Source organism: Epinephelus lanceolatus, chromosome 21 (genome assembly GCF_041903045.1).
Source record: "Epinephelus lanceolatus isolate andai-2023 chromosome 21, ASM4190304v1, whole genome shotgun sequence".
Lineage (NCBI taxonomy): Eukaryota > Metazoa > Chordata > Actinopteri > Perciformes > Serranidae > Epinephelus > Epinephelus lanceolatus.
The window spans coordinates 29,129,322-29,157,296 of record NC_135754.1 but is presented as its reverse complement, the minus strand read 5'-3'; the positions used below and the strand labels follow the sequence as shown (position 1 = coordinate 29,157,296).

General features: G+C 41.5%; 3 protein-coding genes across 5 annotated transcripts; 2 read left to right on the top strand and 1 right to left on the bottom strand.

The window, feature by feature from the left end:
* Positions 1–440: 440 nt before the first annotated feature.
* LOC117246757 (uncharacterized) lies at positions 441–8,636 on the top strand. 2 transcript variants are annotated; one of them, XM_033610708.2, is made up of 6 exons: positions 441–527; positions 805–896; positions 3,097–4,419; positions 5,669–5,779; positions 5,905–6,021; positions 6,109–8,636. In XM_033610708.2, exons 2-6 carry the CDS (start codon positions 887–889, stop codon positions 6,135–6,137), a joined length of 1,590 nt encoding a protein of 529 aa, XP_033466599.1. In that variant the 5' UTR covers positions 441–527; positions 805–886; the 3' UTR covers positions 6,138–8,636. The 2 variants fall into 2 exon arrangements, with proteins under 2 accessions (XP_033466599.1, XP_033466600.1); XM_033610709.2 differs by having other exon boundaries at positions 464–527; positions 876–896.
* Positions 8,489–21,501, bottom strand: bicral (BICRA like chromatin remodeling complex associated protein). Of its 2 annotated transcripts, none has more exons than XM_033610705.2 (13): positions 21,352–21,501; positions 19,066–19,120; positions 18,792–18,837; positions 18,447–18,495; positions 18,258–18,323; positions 16,177–17,445; positions 16,037–16,085; positions 15,892–15,932; positions 15,673–15,722; positions 15,430–15,575; positions 15,177–15,271; positions 14,981–15,083; positions 8,489–13,662 (listed from the first exon to the last, which is right to left on the bottom strand). In XM_033610705.2, exons 3-13 carry the CDS (start codon positions 18,830–18,832, stop codon positions 13,172–13,174), a joined length of 2,400 nt encoding a protein of 799 aa, XP_033466596.1. In that variant the 5' UTR covers positions 18,833–18,837; positions 19,066–19,120; positions 21,352–21,501; the 3' UTR covers positions 8,489–13,171. The 2 variants fall into 2 exon arrangements, with proteins under 2 accessions (XP_033466596.1, XP_033466597.1); XM_033610706.2 differs by lacking the exon at positions 21,352–21,501 and adding an exon at positions 19,816–21,196.
* Positions 21,502–21,549: 48 nt separating this feature from the next.
* On the top strand, positions 21,550–27,053 carry tbcc (tubulin folding cofactor C). Its single transcript, XM_033610710.2, has 2 exons — positions 21,550–21,663; positions 23,190–27,053. The coding sequence occupies exon 2, from the start codon at positions 23,285–23,287 to the stop codon at positions 24,320–24,322; it is 1,038 nt and encodes a 345-aa protein (XP_033466601.2). The 5' UTR covers positions 21,550–21,663; positions 23,190–23,284; the 3' UTR covers positions 24,323–27,053.
* Positions 27,054–27,975: the final 922 nt, after the last annotated feature.

Genomic DNA, 27,975 nt, shown 5'->3' with positions numbered 1-27,975 from the left:
AAAAAAATTAGGATAACAGAGCAACTCCATGTGCTGAGGATGACCATGAGGTGTGGCTGAAAGCTTCAAGAAAGTCAAGTATGTTGTTTGGAGATTTTTTTTCTTCAATAAATCATTTTTCTTTTTTATTTATTTAATCATGTGAATAGGTATAGAAAGAATTAAATTAAAATAGAATAAATTTAGTAAAATAAACTTCAAATAACCATAAATTAATCATTATTGAACACTGAAAAAAAACCATTCAGCTTCTGTTATGAGAAATAACTGCCAAGAAACTGTTTTTGTAGTTAATTAAACGTCTTGTTCTGCCACATAATACCGTCAGCAGCTCTGAGGACAACTCATTACCGTCTGACCGTAATATCAAAGGCTTTAGTCGGAATTTTGACGAAGTGTTTTTGGTTTGTTCGGGGATTTACGCGAAACCGGAAGTAGGCAGGAGTGAATCATCTCAGTTTACGACGTAGCAGAGACGCCAGTGTGCGCACCACACCCACTGAACAGATCTCTACATGACCATACAGGTATTTAATTAACTGCTACTATGCACCACACAGCCCCGTTATAATCCATCACTAATAAGTACAGTTTTAAAAGTAAATAAACGCGGTAATTTTAAGCTAATTTAGCGACGTGTTAGCACTTTACACTCAGGCTTCTAACGCGCCACCTAAAGGGTCCTCACTGGAAACATCAACAGTCATGACCCTGAATGTAAAAACTTGTTTGCGAAGCTGAAAGTGTTTAAATGTCGACACTTCTGTGACTTAATATAATCATTTATGTCACTTTATTTCATAGTTTGACGCTGTTGTAACTTCCCTGTTTTACGTTTTTGGAACATGTTTCAACCTGATTGGCTGTTTGGACAGACGCGTGCACAATGAGCTCTGGTAAGTGTCACAGTATTGTTTTGTCATTCACAAAAGCAGAACCACCACGTGACCTCATCACCACTGCTATTATATGTGGTTTTATTGGGACTTACCGCCCTGCTGATGCAATACAGTAGAGTCTGCAGTGGAATAGACTCCACTCCAAGTTCACTGCTCAAAATTAAAGGTACACTTTATGGTCACAGTCTAACACCAAGTCAGTTAAACTTCAGGGATATCAATCTGTCCATTTAAGAAGCACAAGTGATTGTGATTCAGTTTCAGCTGCTTGATGCAAATGAAAGTGACAACAGGTGCAATGAAGAGGCAAAAGCAAGACAACCTCCAAAAAGGAAATGGCTTTACATGTGGTGTCCACAGACAGCTGCTCTCTCCTTATCCTTCCTGACTGATTCTTCTCTAGTTTTGTGTTCTGCTAGTGTCCTCGTCACTACTGGTAGCATGAGGCGGTATCTGCAGCCCAATCAGGTTGCACAGGTAGTCCAGCTCCTCCAGGATGGCACATCCATACGTGCCGTCGCAAGAAGGTTTGCCGTGTCTCCCAGCACAGTCTCAAGAGACCGGCTGTTACATGAGGAGAGCTGGACAGGGCAGTAGCAGGGCATCAACCCAGAAGCAGGAACGGTATCTGTTCCTTTGTGTGAGGAGGGACAAGAGGAGTACTGCCAGAGCCCTACAAAATGACCTCCAACAGACTACCGTGCAGCTCGATTCACCAGAGAACACCAGCATTGGCACATTTGCTATCAGTGCCCTGTTCTCTTTACAGATGAGAGCAGGTTCACACTGAGTGAACCTTCACATGTGACAGGCGTGAAAGAGTCTGGAGACGCCGTGGTGAACGTTATGCTGCCTGTAACATCATCCAGCATGACCAGTTTGGTGGTGGGTCAGTGATGGTCTGGGGAGGCATATCCTTGGAGGGTCGCACAGACCTCCATGTCATAGTCAACAGTACCCTGACTGACTACCAGGATGAAATCCTCAGAGCAATTGTCAGACCTTACACTGATGCAGTGGGCCCTGGGTTCCTCCTGGTGCAGGACAATGCCCAGCCTCATTGGCCAGCGTTTGTAGGCAGTTCCTGGGTGATGAAGATGAAGATCCCCCAGGACACCATCCGCTGACTCATCAGGAGCATGGCCACACATTGTCGGGAGTGTATATAGGTATGTAGGGGCCATACACATTACTGAGTCACATTATGAGTTGGATCCGCCTGTGATTTCAATTTGTTGCTTTCATTTTCGGTGTGATTTTGAATCCAGCCCTCCGTGGGTTGATGGTTTTGGATTCAAGATTTTCAACTTGAATTATTTGTTCACAAAGATCTGATGCGTGATTTAAGGGTTCCCTTAATTTTTTTGAGCAGTGTACTTTTCCTTCGATGACAAGGTCAGCCCTTAAAGTAGAGAAAATGTGCATCATGCAATAAATAAAACATAGTGTACATTTTCTTTTAAGCACACATTGATCGATATTTAGTAGTATTTTACAGTAAGTTCACACACTAAGTAGTTGTGCTTCAAACACAGTTCATATACCATATGGTGTGCCACAGGGATCTATTCTAGGACCCTTATTATTTATTTACATTAGTGATTTCTGTATTTGTTAGTAAATTTTCTTTTCCCATTTTGTTTGCTGATGATGCCAACGTGGTTTTATTACAACCTGACTTACACACTCTAATAAATTAAACTCTAACAAATGAGGGAAGTGGTTTTAACTCAATAAGCTCTCATTAAATGTTTCTTTTTCTCCTTTTTTTGTTGTTGTTGTTTCTTTCTTAAGGGGGTATATAAGCCTGTGGCCTCTTAACCTCTCCTGACTTACTTACTTACTCTTACTTAATTGTTTTTATTATCTGGATTTAAAGCCATTTTGAATGTGCAAATAAAAATAAATTAAATAATTAATAATTTTGAGCTTTAGACTGTTGGCCAGACACTTCAGACAATTAGAAAACACCATCTTAGGCTCTTGGAAATATTAATAGGCTTTTTTTTTTTTTTTTTTTTTTACTATTTTCTAACTATGTACAGGGAAACATTAAGTTGATTAAGCAGGAAAATATCAAGCAGATTAATTAATAACGTCGATATTTGTTTATATTGACCAGATCTAAACACATAAGTTTTCCTGCCAGGTTGTTGTTAGTATAACCACACACTCTGTCACTGTTTTTCCCCTCCAGAGGTGTGCCCATTCTGTGGGAAAACCTACAAAAGGTTGAAGAGTCACCTGCCACACTGTAAGGCAGCAGCGAGCTCCAAAACACCTCCAACCAAACATGATGTCACAGCAAACCAGACATCGTCCTCTCAGCCGGCCGCAGCCTTGTCAGAATCAACAGCGAAGTCCACACAGACACTGTCGATAACAGCAAGTCCGCAATCAAAGAAGAGTAAAAAGGTGTCTGTTGTATCATCAGAAACACCTTCATTGTCCCCGAGTTCTGCATCACCTCCACCAACAACTAAGAAGAAACAGAAGCTGTCTGAGCAAATCAAGGCAGCCAACATGCCCTCCTCTACCACTTCCCTCACCTCCTCCCCATCACCGTCTCTGTCTTCCACCGTCTCTAAGCCCAAAAAGCAAAGTCTCCATTCTCTGATAGAAGCTGCCAAGTCCACACAGGTTTCTAAGGGATCACAGGAGGGAAGCACATCGGCCTCAGAGGACCAAACTCTAAGCTCTAGACCCACAGCTCAGACCAAAACTAATCCCAACCAAGGCACAATAAAAGACAACGCCCATCCTTGGTTTCTGTCCGCGGACACTAAACCCAAAGCTGCATCTAAAACGAAGGCGTCAAAGACGAAGAAGGCTGCACAAATGACCAAACACACTTCAACCTCTCTGGACTCTGAAGTAAATCAAAGTAGTGCAAGATCCAGTGTAAGAGACGACATCTGGATGAGCAACAAGGGGGAAGTTGAGGATTTTTCTGTGAATAAGATGCTTTTAAAATCAGGAAGCAGCCACCAGGCCAGGGTTACCATCCAGGATGTTAAAGCCATGTTAGGCAGAGGTAATGCCACCCGTAAATCCAGCAGACCAAGCATCCTGAGCCGAATTGAAACTGCTGATGATTTAAACAGCAAAATCGGTACTAGTCTCAGTCCAGTTCCTCCCCCAACAGGGACCTTGGAAACATCTAGAACCCTGTCAGACCAGCTGCCCAGCACCAGTTTACAACACACTGAGCTACAGTTAGTCAAGAGAAAGTCTAAACCAGCATCTTTAGTCCCCATGCAGCAGCATGAACTAACCTCCCCTGCCGCTCCCCTCCTTTCTGGCCAACTATGGTCTCAGGTGAGCAAAGCCACGCTCCCTCAAAGTACAGTCAGCGCAAATGAAGGGCTGAAGATGACAGGACTTCTCACTCTATCGCCATCACTCACTGCGTTTTCCAGCCCTCTACCGGCAGCGAGGGAGGAGATGTTGAGAGCCGATGATGGGTTGAAGTCGCAACTGAAGGGCAGGAAGCAAAAAACTGCTGACGAGGGAACTAAAGGTCAGTACCTGACAGTAGAATGTGGTCGTCAAAGCTCAAGAACATTTTGGTACAGAATGAAATGTTTCTCAAGTGACTTAAGTAATTTTGTTCACTTAATCTTCGACTTAAGTTTTTGCTTTAGATGGCCATTTTACTCATTGTACACTTCTTTATTTGTCTTTTGCCCCAGTCAAAACATGCAGCTCAGCATTTCTACATGAGCTATAGGGCTGGGCTGAATGCTTAGCAGCGTTAAAACATACTTTATTTTGAAGTGCAGTGAATATCCGGTACGGAGCTTTTGTTCCTGCTGTAGAGTGAGTGAATAGCAGACAGATACTTAACAGAGACAACAAACTACTGTGGATTGATTGATGTTTTTGGGGTGAACTGTCCCTTTTTAAAGGGGGATTTATACTTGTGTGGCAGACCCTACTCTTGTAGTCTACCCACGTGGCCTACGCCGTTGTGAGCATTTATACTTGTGCGGTGGTGTCTGTGTCGCTCTGCAGTTACACCTCCAAAACACTAGTTGGCGGCAGAGGTTTCTGTGAAGTGCTGTAAAATTTAGTTGATTCAAACACACATTAAACACACATTAAACATGGCTTAATAGAGACAATTTCAAACACAAGTGCACCAATCAGCTTCACTATAACTCGCAGCATTCACAGACAAACACTTGTCTTTATCTGGGCACATTTTCCCCACAAATACAACATGCTAACGTTATTAGCACAAGCCTATGGCATTTTACATTGTATAAATTAGCCTAGCAGCTAGCAGACTTTTCCTCTACTCATATGAAGCCAGGGACAACAGCAACATTTAACAAAGGTAACGTTATAGTATTTGGCTCCATTACAACTCACAGGGTTCACTGACACAACTGTCTTATACTAAACACCTTTTATAAACAAATACAACATGCTAACGTTATTAGCACAAGCCTATGGCATTTTACATTGTATAAATTAGCCTAGAGACTAGCGGAGATTTCCTCTGCTCATATGAAGCCAGGATAAATCACACACAAGACTTAAAATGCTATTTTTGTGGAGGCTTTATTGTCTTCACAATTTATTGTTTCTTATCTGTGAAATTAAAGTAAATAAAAGCTTTGTTTCCACTGAGGGAAATGGTTTCAGCTTACAGAAATAGACAGGAGGTCTGCCTCGCCACGATGTGTAGTTACATTTCTGAGTCTTTAATGTGCATATTAATCTGTGTCAGTGCTTTGATTCCTTATTGTTGTCATGACTTGTAGGAGCTCTGACGCAGCGGAGTCTTGGCCAGGTGAGACTGAGGGAGCTGCCGGAGTGGCTGGCCTGTAAAACCCCCAGCCATCCAAGAGATGTGGTGGAAATGGTGCAAAGAGGTGAGTAACACACTCACCTCACACACATGCAAATATATCATGTATCACTCAGGAAACACACCAGACTGCTGGTTTCCTTTAAGTATTTCTGAAGTTTAACATGGATGTTTTTCCTTTTCCATCAGGCTGGCAGTGGTATTACAGGAGGTACATTGATGTGAAGAAAGGTGGTGTAGGTGGAGTGGGCATGTTGTTAGCAGGATACTGTGTGCTCAGCTACATCTGGAGATACCCTCACCTCAGTAAGTGTGTGGATTATTCTCAGTGTTGCTTTGTGTAACGGGCTGCAGATAGTTGGAGATAACTGATCATGTCTGTATTCTTTCCAGAGCATGATCGATGGAGGAAGTACCACTAATGTGAAGGTGAAGACGCTTGGACAAGCGTAACTGTGTGTGAGGGAAACAGCAGCTCGAAGCATCTGTTCTGTTAATAATATATAATTAATCCAGATCCAAAGGTTTACACAGGATTTGTGTCTGACAAGTTGGTACTGGTTTCTCGTCATCATGGTAGCGCTTCCTGTCAGCCCATTTGGTTTCTGTCTATGACTCTCATATCTGTCCGTTAAAAATGAAACCACAGCAAGCAGCTGGTTAGCTTAGCTTAGCATTAAGACTGGAAACGGTGAAACAGCTAGCTTGGCTCTGTTTAAATGCAGACTAAATCCATCAACCAGCACCTTTTAAAGCCTTATATCATGTTTATTTGTATAGAAATAAGGTTAAAAAAAAGACAATGTGCCTTTTTAAGGTGATACAGCAACTGAGGTTAAACAATTTATTTAAATTAAATTGAAATGACAATATGGCCCACTGCTGTTTTCAAATAGCAGGAGGCCTCATATTTATTAAAGGCAACATGTGTGTCAGAATACCATTTTAAAAAATTATATATCCTCCTGAGACCCTTTGTCCTCATATGAGGACATCACATTTTGGGTTTCCTGCACATTATACTTCATTCTACTTAACTTAGACCTGCTGTCCTTGTTCTTAGACACTTCTTTGTGCCATCTAATGGTAGTAAGAGCACAATACGCTGATCCATGTAAAAACAAGATGGCAGCCATCTCTGCCAAGTCAGTCTGCAGCCGACCCGACACAAAAGTGGACAAGGTCCAAAACCTGATCACATTTTATGTTTGACACTTGTTTATTTATGATTCATAATGTTTGTAGTTTGACCAATTTTAGCAACAGTAACAAGATGAGACAGTGTTAATGAGGAAGTACTCGTTTGAGGACATTGGGACTTTATTGTTGTCTGGTTTGAGGACATTGGGACTTTATTGTTGTCTCGTTTGAAGACATTGGGACTTTATTGTTGTCTGGTTTGAAGACATTGGGACTTTATAATCGTCTGGTTTGAGGACATTGGGACTTTATTGTTGTCTCGTTTGAAGACATTGGGACTTTATTGTTGTCTCGTTTGAAGACATTGGGACTTTATTGTTGTCTCGTTTGAAGACATTGGGACTTTATTGTTGTCTGGTTTGAGGACATTGGGACTTCATTGTTGTCTCGTTTGAAGACATTGGGACTTTATTGTTGTCTGGTTTGAAGACATTGGGACTTTATAATCGTCTGGTTTGAGGACATTGAGACTTTATTGTTGTCTCGTTTGAAGACATTGGGACTTTATTGTTGTCTCGTTTGAAGACATTGGGACTTTATTGTTGTCTCATTTGAAGACATTGGGACTTTATTGTTGTCTCGTTTGAAGACATTGGGACTTTATTGTTGTCTCATTTGAAGACATTGGGACTTTATAATCGTCTGGTTTGAGGACATTGGGACTTTATTGTTGTCTGGTTTGAAAAGAGACATAATATGTAAATCAGTGAGCTGTAAAGTTGCTGGTAGGTGGATTTTCTTACCTTTGGACAAACCAGATTCGCTGTTTGCTCTTGTTTCCAGTCTTTATGCTAAGCTCAGCCAACCAGCTGCTGGCAGTGGCCTTATATTAAATGGGCAGTTATCATAGTGTGGTGTGTTTAACTCTTTGCCTGAAGGTGAATAAGTGAATTTTACAAAATGTCAAACTATTCCTTTAACAAATGGAAAAGTTGTGGATCTGATACCAGTAGTTTTATTCTCAACTGACTTGCTCCTGCGTAGAGCATCTGAAGTGAAAGCCTGTGAGCAGTACACTGAAGCATATTATTTATTCACATATCTATGTTTATATTTTGTAGTTTGCTTTGTATTTTATTTTAGATTAAGAAGGGAAAATGTTCACTAGAGAACTGCTGAAAATGAGTTTCTATGTGGAGTCCCACTGTGTTTCCAAAGGGCTCCACTAGGTGTCACTGTTGTGTTGTGCTACCAAATCCAGAGGGGCTGGGCAGTCAAATGTTTGCTATGCAGAGTTTTCTGAGCTCCTTTGTGCAGAGGCATTGGTGCTGGGGTCCATGAGGGGATTAAAGGGAACCAACAGATTTTTAACTTGATTAAAATACTTGATTACTCTGGCAGCCCAGACACAGAGAAACATGAAATCCAAAATATCCTGACTCCAGTCTCCGTGAAGAGATCATATCTGTGCAGCAGAGGGTTACAGATCTGTTTTTCTTCTGCAAATGCTTTCTCCCTGTCACATGATGTTATTATGCATGCCTAGTCTGTCAGTGCCAGTATGTGAACACTCACAGAATAGCAATGGAGGGACGCTGAAGGAGCTTTCTCATCCGGACCGGACCAGTTTGTCATTGTATTCAAAATGAATTTATTGTTGACTTCTCCTCGCCGCTGTAGTGAACACACATTAGCTACAAATGAAGAAATGACAGTATTTTTGTAATGACTTTTTTTTCCTGATGCCGCCTTGTAGCCAACACAATAAAAAATAATTTCCATTTTCTCGTTTTTTTTAACATTCTTTTTTTTTCTCCATACAAAAATTATAAATATTTTGTGTTTCACTTTTCATTTTTTGTACAAAACAACAAACTATACAAATCAAGTGAGACAAAACAACAGTGAAAATGGAGGCAGAAAGAAAAAAGAAAAACATCTCTGCACTGGAAACAGGAGAAAAAGCACAGTATGTTCCTACCAGGCCCTCAGACACTGATATGCATCCAGATAACACAACGTTTCGCCACCACTGAACACGTCCCCACTTTGTGCGAGTCTGAAGCAAATGTTCTCGTGGATATAAGTGCTATAGAGGCACAAAGTCTTGCAGCGACCACTCGAAGGACCCTTACATGTCATTAGAGTTTCCTCAGTGTGCACTGGTAGAGAGGCAGAGATACAGGCGGGCTGCGGTGGCCACTGGCACTCAAACACAAAAGAAGACAGATGTGTTCTCTATCACCCCCACATTAAAGGCCTTCAGTCTGCCACTGTAGCATGTTTCACAGATGTGTACAAGAGGAAGGTGACGCAGTCTAGAATCAGCAGTGTTTAATCTAAGCTTTGGTCCTGTGTTGGATTTGGCAGAAATCGGCCTTTGTTAGTGCAGATTTAAAACACATACATGGCCAATGTTGCGGGATAACCCTTTACAGGGCTGGGCAACACATTCATAGTATACTGGTACGTTGATATGAGACAAGATATCGTCCTACAGACGACAGATGGCTGTAGAGTCAAAAATATCTAACAACAAACAAGGCGACGGTGGTAGAGGTCTTAATAATGTACCTTTTAATGGAGGCAGCGGCGTAGACGGTGGTGGTCTTCGTAGCCTTTAAATACAAAGCAACATGCGGACAGAGAATTCTTTTCTCTGTATAACCAATTCATTCGGTTCCACCACTTTGTCTTTGTCATCTTCTACAATGGTATCTTGCTTGAACTACGCTACACTGCCCCCCAATCAATCACAGCAACGCTTTTCAGCTCCTCCTGGGGGACCCCAAGGCGTTCCCAGGCCAGACGAGATATGTAATCCCTCCAGTGTATCCTGGGTCTGCCCCGGGGCCTCCTACCAGTGGGACGTGCTAAGAACACCTCTAACGGGAGGCGCCCAGGAGGCATCCTGATCAGATGCCCAAACCACCTCAACTGGACCCTTTCAACGCGAAGAAGCAGCGGCTCTACTCCGAGCTCCCTCCCGATGTTCTTGAATATATTAAATAAAATCATTTCAGGTTCATTATTTATGTCAATTTTCTAGTAAAGTCCAATAATTATCCTGGTTGCCCGTGTTTGGCCGTGTGTGAGGGAGCTAGTTGTAAATTCTGTCGTAGAGGACAGCAAAAAGTTGAAATATTTTATTTTTTAAAGGCAAAGCTGTCTACATTGCCTCACTTAATTTTTAGCGTCCTGCTCTTGTCCACTAAACTGATATTTGATTTGCTGTCTCCTGTGATTGCAGTAATAGTCATTAAATCCACATTACTGATCAATAGTTCATCAAAAATCTCGATATTGGGGTATTTTGTACAAAATATCGCGATATTACATTTTCTCCATACTGCCCAGCCCTAATTTTTTATCATGGTGAAATATCACAGTAAGTTTTGTCTCTAAAAGACTAAAAGCAAACTCAGCAATACTCCGATACAACCAGAACACAGTGGGAGCTTCAGGGGAAACAGCTTCAGAGGAAGCACTGCAGAGCTGTTGTCACCGGCACAAAGACATAAAGATCTGACGCTGATTCTGGACAAAGCCACACTCTCTCCTATTTTGAGTTTTGGTTGTGCTGCTGAGAGGGAAAAAGAGAGGAAATGTGTGAACAGAAACACTGCAAAGTGAGAAAAACATCCCGGGGGACTGAAGTGAGCGAACACTTGAGGACACAGAGTATGGCGACCAAACAACCAAACTACATAAAACATAGAGCAGTGTGCATGTATGCAGATAAACACACCCACTGGTCGACATGTCGAGGTGGTAAAGCATAGACAGCCTGATATGATCAATATATAATTATATATGCAGAAGGCAGACCAACATACGTACAATCAGCGACCCTCCAGGATCATTTAAACTATAGACGATATTGTAATCTTCACAGAGCTGGGGAACACGTTACAACAAACAAAAACAGTTGTCTTTTTTAATGTCATTTCTAAAAAATAAATGAGGAAATAAAAATCTAAATTAAAAAAGGATCATACTGTAACATATCTTCCTCAATCTGAGGACTAAGCTCCCCTTGACACAAACACACTGTGAAATGATAGAAGTGGTTGAGTATTCGTCCTGTGTCTGTGTGTCGGGGCTTGCATACCTTTAAGGTACAAAAGAAAAAACGCCAAAGAAAATGTGACTTGAGCACATGAAAAAAAAGCATTGCAGAGTACGGTAACACTACTGTATGTCTGTGTGACTAGTTTGACTGGTTTCTAGTGTGAGTAAGAGGTTATCCTTGTTGCAGGCAGCTGAAAGCAAGCCAATAGATTTTGGTTCTGTTCCAAATATTCACATTCGGTTTAGCCTAGCGTACACTGCATGTCAACAAGAGCCACGTGTTCGGATAGTTCCTGAAATGAGCGACAGTACATTTAGTGCAATTCGTCTATGTGAATGTGTCTCTATGCCTCGGAATCTACTTTGTACTAAAGCGTGTGTGTGCGCGCTGTGCATGTTTGTAATTTAAGTCAGTGGATATTTTTGAATAGAGCTCCTTCATGTAAACACTTCAAAATAAAAACCTAGAATTAGGCACAGAGTCGTCGTTTTGTCTCTCCTCCCTGTTCTTCAGCATAGGTGGTGGGGGAAATTAACTGGCACTAAATATTAAAAGGACAGTTTGGATTTTCTGAGGTCGGGTTGTATGAGGCACTAATGCACAGTCAGTGTATTACACGCACCCAGTTTGGAGAAGCAGCCTGGAGTATCGACACAGAAGCTAAGCAAAGTACTTTGGACGAGGGCAGCAGCATAATATATTTTAGCCACCTAAAAAATACTTCCAGAATTTAAATGTACGCTATATTTAGAGTTTTGTTCGCTTGACGTTTGTCTCAGACAGCCCATTCTGACGGGGAAGCCGTTAATAGCTTCAGTTGCCCATATATGCTCTCGTCAAAGCCGCCAGAATCCACTGACAAAACTAATTTTGACTTGCTGAACACAGGAGCTGCTGGTCTACTGCTGCCTCCATCGTGTAGTTAGTTTGTGCATTTTAGGGCCACTATGAGGTCACTTCTTCACGCATCTCAGAAGCAAAAGAGGCATGATGGTCATGACATTTAACTCAACATCATCAGCTTCTAGTGTGACATAACATACGTGTTGGCAGTGTTTCATAAACAAGAAAAATAGCATAACATGGCACTAACAATTATTTACCATCCCTGTTTTATGGTGACTGATCTCGTCCTCCGCTTGAAGCATAAGGAGCTCCCAGATCATATTGTTTTTTCCAATTTGCATACATGTTCGGCCACTGTTTTTCTTCAAGTTAGCTGCTAACTGCTATCAGTTGGTATTTAAACCTCACAGAGTGGGTTGCGCACATACCCTCAAAACGTCACACCTGTTCTGCCCTGCCAGCTGCCCCTTTTTACATAGATGTTGTCTTGGTGCTGCTACTACCTGCAAGCTCCATTCCTTGATCATAGCTTTTATACAGAACGGCGAGGCAACATAAGGGCGCGATAGTTCCCCATTGAACAGGCAGTGTAACAGGACTAATGACACAATTAAAACTGACTAAGGCAGTGGTAGACCAGCAGTTTCTGTGTTCAACAGGTTAAAATGACTGTTTTCGTAAATAGATTCTGGCTTTGTTGAAAGCAATCTAACAGCTTCAGTGTCCCATCGAATATTGCCATCTGACAGCAAGGTAAAGAGGTGAAAATATTCTTAATATAGCGCACACTCAATGATATTGATTTTTTTTTAGGTGGCTAAAGTACGTTTTGCTGCACAGAAGTACATTGCTTAGTTTCCATGTCAGACTCCAGCCTGCTTCTCTAAACTGGGGGTGTGCCCACCAACATCTACTGTTTGTGCTACATTGACTATGAATAAGGATCTCATCCAATCCCACTTCAAAAGATCCAAACTATCCCTTTAATAATTCCTGTGTGTGAAGAGAGGGACACTCTTATATTCAAGCTACTGAAATTGTGGACCCTACCCCTTTAAAATAACTTTAAATTGAAAAGAACATTTTCCATCTGTGAGTCCGTTGCATTGCACACATTCCCGGATCTTTATAGGTAAGTTTAAGTGCCTGCATTCACCTGGCACCTTGATGGAGACTCTGGCTCCTGCGTCAGGCCTCAACCCCCCCCCAAAACACTAAAACAAAACAAACTAAATACATGCTACATGGCCGGAGATGGTTTCACAAAGATAACAGACCTGAAAGAAGAGTTAGCCTCTCTTCACACTGGGTTGTGGGGGAATGCGACAAATATTACAACAGGAGAGTTTTACAACAAAAAAAAGAAGTTGAAACCATACATTAGGGATGATATCAGTCTTAACATTCCAAGATGCTGTTGACTGCCGCCTCCAGAGCAGAGTCTGTGTCGGGGTGAGGGGGTGAGGCAAGCTGCGGGGGGTATTGGGGCTGGATCGGGGGTGAGGACAGGTGGTGAGACACCTGGTAGTGCGTCTGTCCTCTTGACGATGCTGCGAAAGCTGAGGGGTTACCTTGGGGATAACTGTTGGCAGCGGTGAGGCTGTTGTTGCTGGCGCTGCTGGACCCATAGTGTTGCTGGGATCTCTTGAGTTCCAGGACACTCTTGTTTTCTAAGAGTGGAGGGTGGAGTCTATCTGCTGCACCTGGTACTGCAGCTCCACCTCCTCCCGGGTCTCCGTACCCGGGCTGAGAGTCTGTCCTGTATGGCGGCTCTGTAGAGCCTCTGTCTGATGACTGATTCCAGCTACAGCTGGACGACGACTGAGAGGGGAGGGGTTCTTGGAAAAGTTTAGATTTCATCCCACAACAGAAGTCCTCCATGAAGGTGTCTGTAAGACAGAAGACGAGAGGAAGAGTTAAACAAATCATTCAGTGAGATTATTATTTGCTTTACAGGGGCTATATGTAGGATTTATTAACATCTAAGGGGGTGATCATACAGAAATGAGACGCTAGAGACGCGGACGCTTCAAAGACACTTGAAACGCTGGAAGCGCTTATTCAATGCGCGCTAGCTACTGGTGTCTGATGCTCTCGAAAAGTTGAAAATATTTTAACTTTTCAGTATCTCCGCGCATCTAGAAACGCGCGTCTAAAAAGAAGTGTCTACAAAAACGCGTCTAAAAAGACGCCGGAAAAACGCCCATTTGAAAAGACACTTGAACGCCGGTCAGACGCGCTGTATCATAGGAAAACAACTGTTTTACTGGCGTCGCGCTTCTAGCGTTTCATCTCTGTGTGATCGCCCCCTAACATGAAGATTGCAAATTGTGACCAGCTTAAACTTCTCCCGGTTAGAATTCCTTCAGTGTTAATTGGTCAGGAGGTTTTTACTGGGAGCTGAATTATCCGCAGAGGCTTCTCCCTCTCAGAAAACAAACCAGGTGATAAAAACCGGTAAAAACACTGGCGCTGTCTCTTTGCGGTGGGGCTAGTAACTGCAGTCGCCAAAGCGAAAATGCAAATGTCCCTATCTGGAGCCAGTGTTTGGTCTGTGTATTCTGGGCTACTGTGGAAACATGGCAGTGCAACACGGCGGACTCCATGGATAAGGACCCAGTCTCTAGGTGTTTCTCAGAGTCAAGGAAGGATCCTTAAATGGCTGAATTTTAAGGATGCTAAATCATCAAATCCCACTTACGGACTGTTCCAATGTCAAGGATCCTTCACATTCTACCAGTGACAGAGTCCTTCTTTCAGAGAATTTTCAAGGATGCATTTGTGTATCCTCAGCAGGTATAAAGTACCCACAATTCTTCGTGCACGATTTGGTGGAAGTGAGCTTGGCAGGATTTAGATAAATATGTCACTTATATTTTAATATCTCCAGGAGTTTTTTTTATCATACAAGCTCAAAAAAACCTTTGAATTTTTATAAGCTGTGGTCTCTTCTCACGGCAAACCGATATTTTCCCAAACTGTAGGGGGTCAGTAGATCAAAAACTTAAGTCTAAAGCATGGTTCCCCACCCATCCTAAGGGCCCTGTCTGATAATGTGACATCACTTTGGCTGTGCAGACACTTGCATTAAGTATAAACCAAGAATGATGCAAGGTTTCTGTGCATAACAATTGTCATCTGATGATGGATTTTAAAAAAAACAACAACTTGGTTGCAAAGTCCTTAACTGTCTTTTTTTCTTTTTACCTGGATCCACAAGTACCATGCGTTTGTCTTGTGTCAGATTGCTGCGCTCCTCTTGGTTGAAGGTCCTGTCGATCATCACCATTTCTGACGACGGACTGGAACGCTGCAAGGAAGAGAGAGACAACCAGTTGGCCCTGTGCTTGTCATAACACGAAAACATGTTTGCATGCAGGTATCTGTGGGTGTGCGTGCCTACCTCAGCTTCCACCATTAGTAGCCGTCTGTATTTGTTGACCATGGCGTGGGTCCTCATCAGCACTTGGGCTGCAACTACCTCAAATTCTTCATCCACTGTAAACACACAAAACTCTATTTGGATTCAGGTACTTAAATCCTGCAAACACAATTTTACTTTGGCAAATATATGCATAAACACACTATACTTCAGGTCTGCAGTTTTCTGCCTTTGCTGCAGATTTAGAGTAAAGCAAATAAATTCATGGCTCTACCCTGTGAGAACTCCTCCTGGCTGGGTGGAGCCCCCTGGAACACGTGGTAAGGGAGGAGTCTTTGCAGTGCATCATTGATTGAATTGAATCGACGCTGATCCGGGGTCTGAACTCCAGCGTGATCCTTCCTCAGCTGTTGTAAAATCCTAAAGAGATGACAGGAAAAAGAGACAAGCTCCGTCAATGGCTGACAACAAGTGAAACAAAAGGTGAAATAATACAGTCAAAAACACAAATTCTCACATTTCTCCTCTTGTAAGTGGCGGAAGGGCCGGTCTCTTCTGAGCACTGACCTATAACGAGAAAGTGTGCATAATACAGTTGTCATAATACCACCAATATCGTCCCTATCTATGGATAAGTACATCATACAACCTGAATTCAAATATTCCAAACTATCCCTTTAAATATACACCATATACATGAGTGCAAAACAAATAGGGTGCAGGATGAGTGATATACCTGTGAGTTCAGCTTTGAATCTTGAGTCATGGTTGTCATGGCTAAAAAGAGATCATACAAACAACAAGGCAACCTCATTAAGTGCTGCTGACTTTAAATTTAAATACATCATACACCGAAAAAAAAATTAATCAGCCTGTGTTACCATGGATGCTGCTGAGCTGCACCTGTTTGAGGGCAGGTGATGAAGAATTCTGAAAAATTAAAATGAAAGTGATGTCAGTCAGATGGCAGCTTTCAGGAGAGAGAAAACAGGCGAAAACAAAGTGAAACTTGCGATGGTACCTGTCTGTAGTCTTGTTCCTGCGTCACAGTACCAGCTAAAGGGGACAGAGAAGTGCAATTCTGAGTTTGAGTCACTAGAAGGCGCTGAACAGGGCTTGCCGACACTTGGCCTTGACCGCCGATCCCCGCCGTCGCTGGGCCAACCAGAGTCAGCCGCCCCGGAGCGCATGATGTCTGTACGGGGGCTGGGTTCGCACATGAAACTCCGGTCCATGTTTGAGTTACACCCCCTCCCACCTGACTCCTGTTGACTACTCCCTGATTCAATATTAGCTGGCCTCCTGGTTGTGCGGTGAAGTTCTGCCCTGCAACAATCTGCACCGCATTCTGACTGGTAATGAGGGTGTTTGAGTTGGGGTCGGCGGGGCCGTTGTGGATGGAGCTGGCCGGAGTGAGTGCCAAAGAGCTGGGCAGCAAGTACTGCCCAGGTGGTATATTTGTCTGGGCCTGTGCTTGTTGCTGCTCCAGGGGCGGCTGCACTACAATGGAGCCATTGGCTGTGTACTGTCCCCCAGGAGAAGCAGTGTTAGCGTTAACTACATTTGCAAGGGTGGTGGGAGTGGGCTGAAGACCAAGGCTGTAGACAGTCTGAGCCCCAGCTTGAAGAGGTTTAGGCTGAATGGGTCTGACAAGAGTCTGGGTCCCTCCCGGGCCTCTCTGGATGATGATGTTTTGAAGGGGGATGTTTTTGAAAGGCAAACCAACTTGGCCTTGGGTAGGAGCAAACACCTGCCCCCCTGCTGCTGTCCCCGCTGCAGTTACAGGCGCCCCCGCCCTCAGCACAAGCTGAGGAGTTCTCTCCAAGCTGCTCAGAGTCATCACGCCACCGCCAGCCCCAAACGAGCCCAACACCTGTATGTGCTGGGCAGAACCATTGGGCAGCTGGGACACCCCTTGCAGGAACTGGCCTGTGGGGAAAGCAGCTGTCGCCGTGGTCACCACACCCACTCCTCCGCCATAACCCCCAGAAACCAGCTGGGAGGGGAAGGGAACAGGAGCCTGCACCAGAGTGGGAGCAGGCTGGGAGTCTAGTAAGGCCTCCTGGGCCAGCGTCTGTTCCGTGATGTCAGCCTCCATGAGAGACTTCTGGAGGATGTCAAAGGGCTGGTCCTCTCCCCCAAGATCCACCCCTCCAGGGGAATTCCCAGACCCCAATTCATCCTCGATAAATGAAAGGCTGCTGGAGAGCTGGAGGCCTGCCCCTGCTGAATCCTCGCCGAATTCACCCATTGTAGAGGAGCCATCCTTGAGGCCAGCGTTGGAGCCAGCCTGAAAGAAGCATTTAGAGAAAATGAGCGTGGAAAACAACAGTGTTTGCATGTGAACAGCATATTAGACAGACTTCCCTGTAGGTCCGTCTTATACAACTGTGAGGCTTTTTACAACCTGTGCAAAAAAGGAAACTACACCATTGACCTTTAATAATATAACTTTTATCTCCTCACAAAATGACACTTCCCCTTATTCAAATATTTCTACACTAACAAACTTCCTTTGCTGTTTAAGGTCCAGTGTGTAGGATTTATGGAGATATACTTGCAGAAATGGAATATAACAACTATGTTATCCTTTCTGTTTGTTCTGGAGAGGAAGAGAACTCTGTGGATAATTCGGCTCTTGGTAAAAACCTCATGAACGTCTGAATTACGCATTATCAGAGAAAAAAGGTGAGCACACTTAAGCAGGCACTGGACTAGCGGGCTGTCTGTGACAAGCCTAACAGCATTGGAAAAACACTGATTTTTAATGTTAAACTGCTTTATTCAATGGTTTTACCGGTTTAAATCACTGTGTCTGTTTGTTCTGGAGAAAAGGACATCTCTGCAGATAATTCGGCTTCCAGTAAAAACCTCCTGAACGCTAAACACCGAAGAAATCCTAACCGGGAGTTCATGCTTGGCACACAGGAGAAGTTACGCTGGCTGCAATCTGCAATCCTCAACGCTAGATGCAACTAAATCCCACACACTGCTTCTTTACAAGTGTTGAATAGATTATCTCCATAAAAAGTGAATCATAACAATAGTATGATGGTCAAATTTTCTTATCAAGTCTGTTATGGTGGATCAAGCTTTACTCACGGTGTCACTAGAAAAGAAGGATCCATCCGACCCATAAGCTGCATTGTTTACATCATCCTCCTCAATCTGTAGAAACAAAACAGAGTTTAACAGAGAATCAGCAGAGTCTTTATGCATTAAAATGAAAATAACAATTCGGACACACTTGGTAAGGAATGACTGTAGATACATGCTGAAAGAGTCACTCACAGACTTGCTGTTGCTACCATGGAGATAGTCATTCAATGCATCCACATCTCTGAAAAACAGATTTTTCACATTTAAAAATGGCTCAACTGGTCCAGAGTAGAATAACAGAATATGCTTTGTAATAAATCTCTTGTGAATAAGATTATTAACTTCCCTAATTCAACAAAACAATAAATAAAAAGTCTGCAGAAGCTTTGGCCTTGATTTTTAAGAGGAACCCTTGTAATATTACCTAATTACTAAAGCAAAACTTCAGGACAAATGTAAAAATGTGTGTCCACACTGTGATAGGAAGTAAAGGTATGTCTATAATGTAAATACCAGTTTTATAAACGGGGCTTTTACCCTAAAATATCCAGAAGATGGCGATCGTCCTCATCATCCATGACACCTGAAAGAGTATCGGGATATTGGGGCAGAATGAAGCAGGTGATCAGATGGCTAGTATGAATTTAACATTATGTAATCCATGTTTTAATATGCACGAATCAATGACTAGTAGCTTCATTAATCATGACAATAAACCTCAGTGGATCACTTTGTTGTTACTCTGAGGTGGTGGTGTATGAGCTGTGAAGGCTTAGCATATGTATCATCATATTAAGGATGTCTCACTCACAGATTTTCCAGCAAGAAGCATGGATTCAGTCATTTAACACCCTTGGCTTCGTGGGCTGCAGGGTGAGAAACTACATTCAGTAATGACACAAAATTAAACGTGTGAAAAATACAAGGTGTGGGAGTGTTGCAGAGGACGGTGAGATAAAAAAGAAAAAGATGGGTGTAAAATGAGGGGTGGAGAGGAAGGAGGGGGGGGGGACAGATATGTTATTGAGTGCTATGGTAGATCTGTATAGGGCCGGATGGCCTTCATCCCCTCCTACAGATGTTTGTCTGTGACACATAAACTCCCACCCATTGCCCTCCTCTGCTGTCCCACATTGGTTGTCTGCACAGACTGAAAATGGCCATTAGAGTGTAAATAACTCCACCCTGCTCCATTTATACCTTGAATGGCTGTTGGAGTTTTACACAGAAAGAGCTATTGGCTTTATGTTGTGTCAGCCAGCTTAGGTATGCAGCTATCTTTGTGATACATTATAAAAGGGTGACAGAACCAAGCCCATGAGCACTAATCTGATCCAGCAGTTATGGGTTATGAGTGTTTGGATATCTATCAAGTTGTCTATTTAATTTATGTGGAGCATATGGTGAGGGAATATATGAGCTGTTAAGTCAAAACTGCTTTAGCCACTAAGTATTTGGTGTTTAAATGGTAGGTTGTGTTGTACAGTGTTGGAGAAATGTAAGCTGTGTTCCTGGGTAAGTGCAAAACGTCTCAACTGCAGTGCTACAAAATGGCTGTTACCATGCCATAGGCTGTCTTCACAACAGAGCCACGTTCAGCCTCCATCTTTAGTGCAGGGAGAACAAAGAACGACAGGGCTGCCGTACAAAACAGGCTCTGTAAACTGACTGTAACGTGACTTTTAAACACCAAGAAACCTGATTGAGTCCAGCATGTTACAGAGTATTGTCTTTTATTTAACACCTATAATAAAACGACGACATTTTCTCGTCATGAGGGGGAATGCTAACACAGGCAATGAGGCTCCTTTGTCATTCAGAAGTGGACACAATGCTGTAAAAGATGTAAGGAAGCAGTGTCGGCCATTACGAACAAAAAAAAAACGGAAACCAAACTATTAACTTAGGAACGTTTTATTTCACATTAAAAAGCTTAAAATGCCGTTTATGTGTCGAATAAAACACAAAACAGTAAATTATTTAATAATCCAACGACACCAACGAAAGCAATCGTTAGTTCGAACGCGTTACCAACGTTCAAAATGTAACTGTCAATTTCAAACGTTAGCTACATTTGGAAAAAAAAAAGACAACAGAGCTAAAGTGCCTTTGCTGTTAAAAAAATAGCCGTTTAAAGTAGCTCAAAGCAACTAGGTTTGCGGCTTTGTTGTCAGCTTTAATCACGGCCGTCGGATTAAAACCATCTTATCCGAGGAGTTTGGCCATTTTTGTGTATTTTAAAGCTAATTCGTAGTCTCCGCAGTCCGCCCTAGCATGCGTGCTTCGACGCAGACCAAGCTAGTCCCCGCTGTCGTCCTGCTACTGGTGCCGTATGTGCTACCGCCGGTTGGTTTAGTAAGCCAGCTAATGTACAGCTTGCAAGTTTTATTTCCAAAAATAGACTGAATCGACAGAATGATAATCGCATTCAAGCAGCACAAAACGCCCGTCGTCCAGCTCCAGCCTGCCTGTGGCTGGTCGTCGCTGACGTGATCTTTCTTTCTCTGTTGGGGAGGCTTTCATTTGTCCTCTATGTGGCTCATCTGCCAGCATGAAAAACGTCACATTTGTCTCCATATACCCGAACCGACGCGTTTCAACCGGGGGGATTCTGCGGCAGCCCGTGTTCTGGTCGGGTAGCTCTCCGGGCAAGACGCTCCGCGACATTTTAACGATAAACCCCGGCCTGTTCTGGTTAGCTAGCCGCGGTGTCGACGACGCCTTGTTTTGCAAACGTCGGGTGGAATTCGTCGAAAATGCCAGAGGACTAAAGCCGTGCCGCGCCATACATATTTATCCCGATTAGCACAACATAAAGACGACTCAAAGAGGCAAACCCTTTACTCCTGTCTCACTCCTCTTGAAACCCAATATCTCCATTTGGCAACTTTTAATTTGCTCCCCCCTCCTTCTCCTCCTCCTCCTTCTCCCTCTCCCACTCATATATTTTTCTCACTGTCCCTGTTCTGTCTCGGATAGATTTTTCTCTCCGCTCAAACTCTCTTCCCTCCCTGAAGGAAGGGAGGAAGGAGGTTGTGTGTGTTTTTTCCTTGAAATTTTTATCACAAAATTATAATACACTCAAAGGGAAACTCACCGTCATGAAAAAGCAGTGCCTTGTCAACGGGGTTTCCTCGCCATCACCGCACGGGTTGTTGGGGTAGCGCACAGAAACAAGGCAGCCCAAATCACCAGTCCACAACGGTACAATACGACTCTGCAAATATGAGTAGGAAATGCAAGAACAACCGCGTGTAATTAATATACACATATTTTTTTATATTAATATGAATTATGACGACGTGTTTCACTGTCCTAATGAATAGCAGATAAATGTTATTAGACTTAATCATTACCAACGGTAGAGGGCGGGCCTCTGGTGACAGTGCCACACCTTGCTGTTGCTCAGGTATGACCATAGTTACTGTAGATATAAGTGCTGCCTGGTTACCTGCTAATACACAGATCTTACACTCAGGTGATAATTATCATTGTACAGAAATGAATTTGTTGTTGTGTTTTGAAGAGATCCCACTTACATTGCATTTTTTATTTAGTTTTTTAAAAATGGTATTAATATTTTTATATCATTTTTTCCTGTGATATTCCACCACACACTGTATATAAATATAAATATTAAATGTGACATTATGTAATACCATAATACATAAAATGGCAGGTTTTAAGTGTTACTCAAGAAAGAGTTAGAGATTTAAAAGGTTACTGAGTGCATGTCAAGGGTCAAGGATGACACGAAATGTTAATTTCAGGGTGGGGATTTTTTTTAAAATTAATTCTTCTTCTTCTCTACTTATTATTATTATTATTTATACATTAGCGTAATGCACATTCTGTTTTATTTAATTTTTCATTTCAATGTACATTTTTATTTTATTTTATTTTTATTTTTGCTTCTGCCATAAACGAAAATATAGGCTACATAACACTCTCATGAATACGTAGTAACATCAGGGAGAATTAGAAATAAACAAAAAAATATATATATAAATAGTACCTGACACAAAAAAATGTGTATTAAATTTAGTATAAAAATAAAAATAAGTTAACATAAAATCATGATAATAATAATGATAATTTGTCATATCTGCTTATCATAGTTCGAATTGTAGGCCAAATATTTTTTAAAATACCAATAGACTATTTTTTAATTATTATCTATTTATTTATTTTTGTACACATCTTAAAAGCTGTTCCACATCTTGGCTTCTACACACTAAAAAAATAAGATCCAAAGGAGCAATATCAATAAATTTTGACTATGCTTAGTTTATCTATAACACCTGTAAATATTCTGGTACCTTGCCATTTATGCACATACATAGGCCTACAATTACTTAATAATATTCTGCACTTAAATGGGAATTAAAGAAATGAAAATATTTTACATTTAAAAATATATTTTGTACAATATGTAAACAGCTTTATTAATGCTTATGGAGAACTAAAAATGCATGCGACAGACATTACATACTAAGCCAACTCTTTAATGTGCATTTATATCTACTAACAATGAAAAAAAGTCGTTATAGCACATTTTATACACAATTCAAAGTGCTTTACAGAGCAATAAAATATAAAACATGATAAAGGATACAGAAATGAGTAAAGGAAAATAAGGAACATGAATTCCTACATTATTTATTTTTTTTTTTAATATTTTATAAAAAAAAAATATATTTTTTTAAATTTGTTTTACAAGTTTTGATTTTAAAAAAAAAGCAAAAGGTGCAAAGATAAAAATGAGTTAAAAGTAGGCAGTGTATTAAAATATTTTGGACAAACACTTCAACTATTACCAACAATTTTAATTAAATATTTTCATTTTGGTGGATTAAATGTTAATAAAACCTAAATAGAGTGATTATATTTGATTTTTAATTGATTTTTTTAACTGCCATGACATATCCGATACAGCAGGTGGCGGTAAGAAGCTTTAACTTTGGCTCGCAATAGCCACGAAGAAGAAAGTGTTCCGTTATCACTTCCGCAACATCTGACGGTGCAATAACATGGATGTTATGGCCGAAGTGAGTCAGGAGAGCGGGTTTGCCGGTGAAAGCGGCGCAGCCAGGATCCAAGAGCGGCTCCAGAAGCGGCACCAGGCGAGAGCAGAAGACGCCGAGCGGAGGAGGGAGGCTAAAGAGAGCCGGTCTGTGGCGGAGGAGAAGGGCGAGTATTTCTCCAGCACCTTCAACACGGAGCGGGCGTCCATCGAGGAGCTGCTGTCCGGCTGCTCCGGAGCCGAGCGGGCTGTGGTGACTCAGAAACTGGAGGAGGCGACGGCCAGAACGCTCCAGCTGCAGAAGTTCCTGAACGACAGCTTGTTGTTTCTGACGCAGTACGAGCTGAGCAAAGCCCAGGCTGCTCTGCAGAAACTCCAGACCTCCCTCACTGAGATCAGAGAGGAGGCTCTGCCCAAGAAGAAGTTCACCTTCCGGGCTCGAACCAAAGCAGCAGATAAAGCTCCTGCACCTCTGTCAGACACACCTGATGCAGGCGCACCTGCAGATGCTGGTGGCACCGAGGTGGACGGAGCCGCAGCCCCAGAGCAGTGCGGCTTCTCCAACATGGACGACATGTCTCTGACAAAGACAGCTGAGGAGATCCAGCAACGAGACGTGCTGCTGACTCACCTGACCAACTGCAAGGTGCGTCTGTTCGGCTCCCCCAGCACGCTGCACCTGAAACACATCGACAGCTGCGAGATCCTGTGTGGACCTGTGTCCAGCTCAGTGTTCCTGGATCACTGTAGGAACAGCACTCTGGCCATCCCCTGTCAGCAGCTGCGGACCCACAACACCACGGACACACAGGTGTATCTGCATGTCACCAGCCGGGCCATCATAGAGGACTGTAGCGGGGTGAGCTTCGCCCCTTTCTCCTGGTCTTATCCCACCCTGGAGGAGGACTTTGCCGTGTCTGGCTTAGACCAGGAGCGGAACAACTGGAGCCAGGTGGATGACTTCAACTGGCTCGCTGCGGGGACGCCGTCCCCAAACTGGACTGTTATTCCAGAAGCAGACAGGAGAACCAAGTGGGACCCCTAGAATCAAACTTCTTGTTAATTTTCCAAAGGAGCATGCGTTAGCCCAGATACACTCATGTAGTCTTGTTCATGTTAGTTCACAATCATCATTTGCATCCATGAACAGCACTTACATTAATTTTTAGTGCAGCAGTTGTTGGCAGATGTAACTCAAAGCAGGGCAAATGAGCAGTTTGTATGATGAGATTAAAAATCCACCTGTTGTATCAGCCAAAATCACAGTGGGACTCGGCTGAGACGGTGTATCCACCTATTTGCCAAATTTAAACTCTAGTTTTGATTATCGCAGCTCATGTTTTATTGCTTACACTTAGCAAACGGTTGAAACTAAAAAGCAAAATGCAAAACTGAGTGATGACTGCACACAGAGAAAACTGGACTCTCCAAATTAACACTAATGCCTATTTGTTCCTGTGGTATCTCAAAATTGGTACATATGTTCAGCCAGTATTAGTTTATCACAGATATATTGGTATTGTATTTTCAGTTCAGAAATGTTAAATAAAACTGTGAAACGTCTTGTACGGAACATATCTTGCTCACAATTATTTAAAAATCAAATGTAAGGCATTCTCATCAAAACTCTTAGTTGAACCTGTGTGTTTGCCCTACATATACACTCAGTTGCCGGTTTATTAGGTACACCTAGCCAGAAGTCATGAAGGTTTTGATGGTAATTTGATAGCTATTCAGCTTTATCCTCCTGAGACCCTGTGTCCTCATAAGGACATCACATTTTGGGTTTCCTGCACATTATACTTCATTCTGTTTAACTTAGACCTGCTGTCCTTGTTCTTAGACACTTCTTTGTGCCATCTAATGGTAGTCAGAGCACAATACGCTGATCCATGTAAAAACAAGATGGCAGTCATCTCTGCCAAGTCAGTCTGCAGCTGATCCCGACACTAAAGTGGACAAGGTCCAAAACCTGATCACATTTTATGGTTAAAAATTGTTTATTTATGATTCATAATGTTTGTAGTTTGATATGGCAACAAATTTGACCAATTTTAGCAACAGTAACAAGCTAAGACATTGTCAATTAGGAAGTATTCATTTGAGGACATTAGGACTTTATTGTCGTCTCATTTGAGGACATTGGGACTTTGTTGTCGTCTCATTTGAGGACATTGGGACTTTATTGTTGTCTCGTTTGAGGACATTGGGACTTCGTTTTTGTCTTGTTTGAGGACATTGGGACTTTGTTGTCTCGTTTGAGGACATTGGGACTTTATTGTTGTCTCGTTTGAAGACATTGGGACTTCGTTTTTGTCTTGTTTGAGGACATTGGGACTTTGTTGTCTCGTTTGAGGACATTGGGACTTTATTGTTGTCTCGTTTGAGGACATTGGGACTTCGTTTTTGTCTTGTTTGAGGACATTGGGACTTTGTTGTCTCGTTTGAGGACATTGGGACTTTATTGTTGTCTCGTTTGAGGACATTGGGACTTCGTTTTTGTCTTGTTTGAGGACATTGGGACTTTGTTGTCTCGTTTGAGGACATTGGGACTTTATTGTTGTCTCGTTTGAAGACATTGGGACTTTATTATTGTCTCGTTTGAGGACATTGGGACTTCGTTTTTGTCTGGTTTGAGGACATTGGGACTTTGTTGTCTCGTTTGAGGATATTGGGACTTTATTATCGTCTCGTTTGAGGACATTGGGACTTTGTTGTCTCGTTTGAGGATATTGGGACTTTATTATCGTCTTGTTTGAGGACATTGGGACTTTATCATCGTCTCGTTTGAGGACTTTATTGTCGTCTCGTTTGAGGACATTTGGACTTTATTGTTGTCTCGTTTGAGGACTTTATTGTCGTCTCGTTTGAGGACACTGGGACTTTATCATCGTCTCGTTTGAGGACTTTATTGTTGTCTCGTTTGAGGACATTGGGACTTTATCATCGTCTCGTTTGAGGACATTGGGACTTTATTATCATTGACAATATTTGGTTTTTTATACGTATCAGGTCCTACTGATCCCAAATAACTAGGAGAAATTAAAAATGCGGACTAACAAAAGTTCGGGTCTCAGGAGGACATGGTCATTTTGGAGGTTGCAGTATATAGTGATTATACTGAGTTTTACATACTGTTAAGCTCCTGCTGATTCATTCTTACATATTCCAATGTCAAAAACAAATTTACTTCTGGTTGGAATAGAATATTTTAAGGTCAGAGGGTGAAACTGTTCTGCTAACGGCTTAGCCATTGTGTTATATTCACAAAAAGTACATGATCATTAATCTGCATCTGAACACAATAACTCAACCACCTGGACCTCAGAGCTATCTGTCTATTAAAAGAAGAGAATGTGACTCACTGTAAGAACATTTAAAAGTTCTTTTCACTAACAAACGCTGGTATTTTTCTGCTTCCTGTTTTCTTTTATTATTGACAATGACCCTGAAACCCATGGTATAATAATTAGTATCATTAAAAGCATCGTTCAGATCATTATTACATTCAACAACTTTAAACCAGTTACACAATCAGTCTTCATTATACTGGATCTGAATACTTGAACAAAGGACAGATGATGAGCCGTGTGCTGAAATTACGTGTCTTTATGCAGCTGAAGACCTCCGACCCTGAACAGCACTCAAAGTCTTCAGTGGTGCTCCGATCCTCCAGTATGTATCTAAATCTAGTCTGTACTTTGTAAAGAGGGACATTTAAAAGTGACTGCGGTTGAAATGAGGTGCAAATAAAGAGTCTTCCTGCTCAACATCATGTTTGTATCTGGTGTTTTATATCAATGATCATGATTCTTTTTTAATTTTCTTGTTAAATATAACCAGCCCATTTACAAAACAAGACAAATTAATATAAATCAGATCCAAACAACAAAAACAGTAAAAATACAAAACATACTAAAACTAGTAAAACTAAACTAAAACAGCAAAAAGTAAAGACAAAAAAATAGAATAAATGAAAACATACTAAAACCAGTTAAACTAAAGTAAGACAAGAAAAAAGTTGAAAATAAATAAAAACATACTGAAACTAGTAAAACAAAACTAAAACTAAAAAGTAAATAAAATAAAAACATACTAAAACTTGTAAAACAAAACTAAAACAACAAAAAAGTAAAAAAAAAATACTAAAACTAATAAAACAAAACTAAAACTAAAAAGTAAATAAAATAAATAAAAACATACTAAAACTAGTAAAACAAAATAAGTAAATAAAATAAATAAAAACATATTGAAACTAGTAAAACTAAAACAAAAAATAAAAACATACTACAACTAGAAAAACTAAACTAAAACAACAAAAAAATAAAAACACAAACTAGTAAAACAAAACTAAAACAAAATAAGTAAATAAAATAGAATTTAAACAATTACTGAAACTAGTAAAACTAAACTAAAACAAAGTAAACAAAAAACACCAAAACTAGTAAAACTAAACTAAAACAACAAAAAAAGTAAAAAATAAAAACACTAAAACTAGTAGAATAAAACTAAAACAAAAAAAGTTTAAAAAAATAAGTATTAAAAAATAAAACATACTGGGTCTCATTCATGAAACGTGAGCAGAAGGAATTTGTGTGTAAACTGTTCGCAGATGGAAATTTACATGTGTGTCCGCATTCATCAATATTTTAGTAGCTCCAATCTTTTCGTAGCTATTAACAAAATCTACTCCTGACC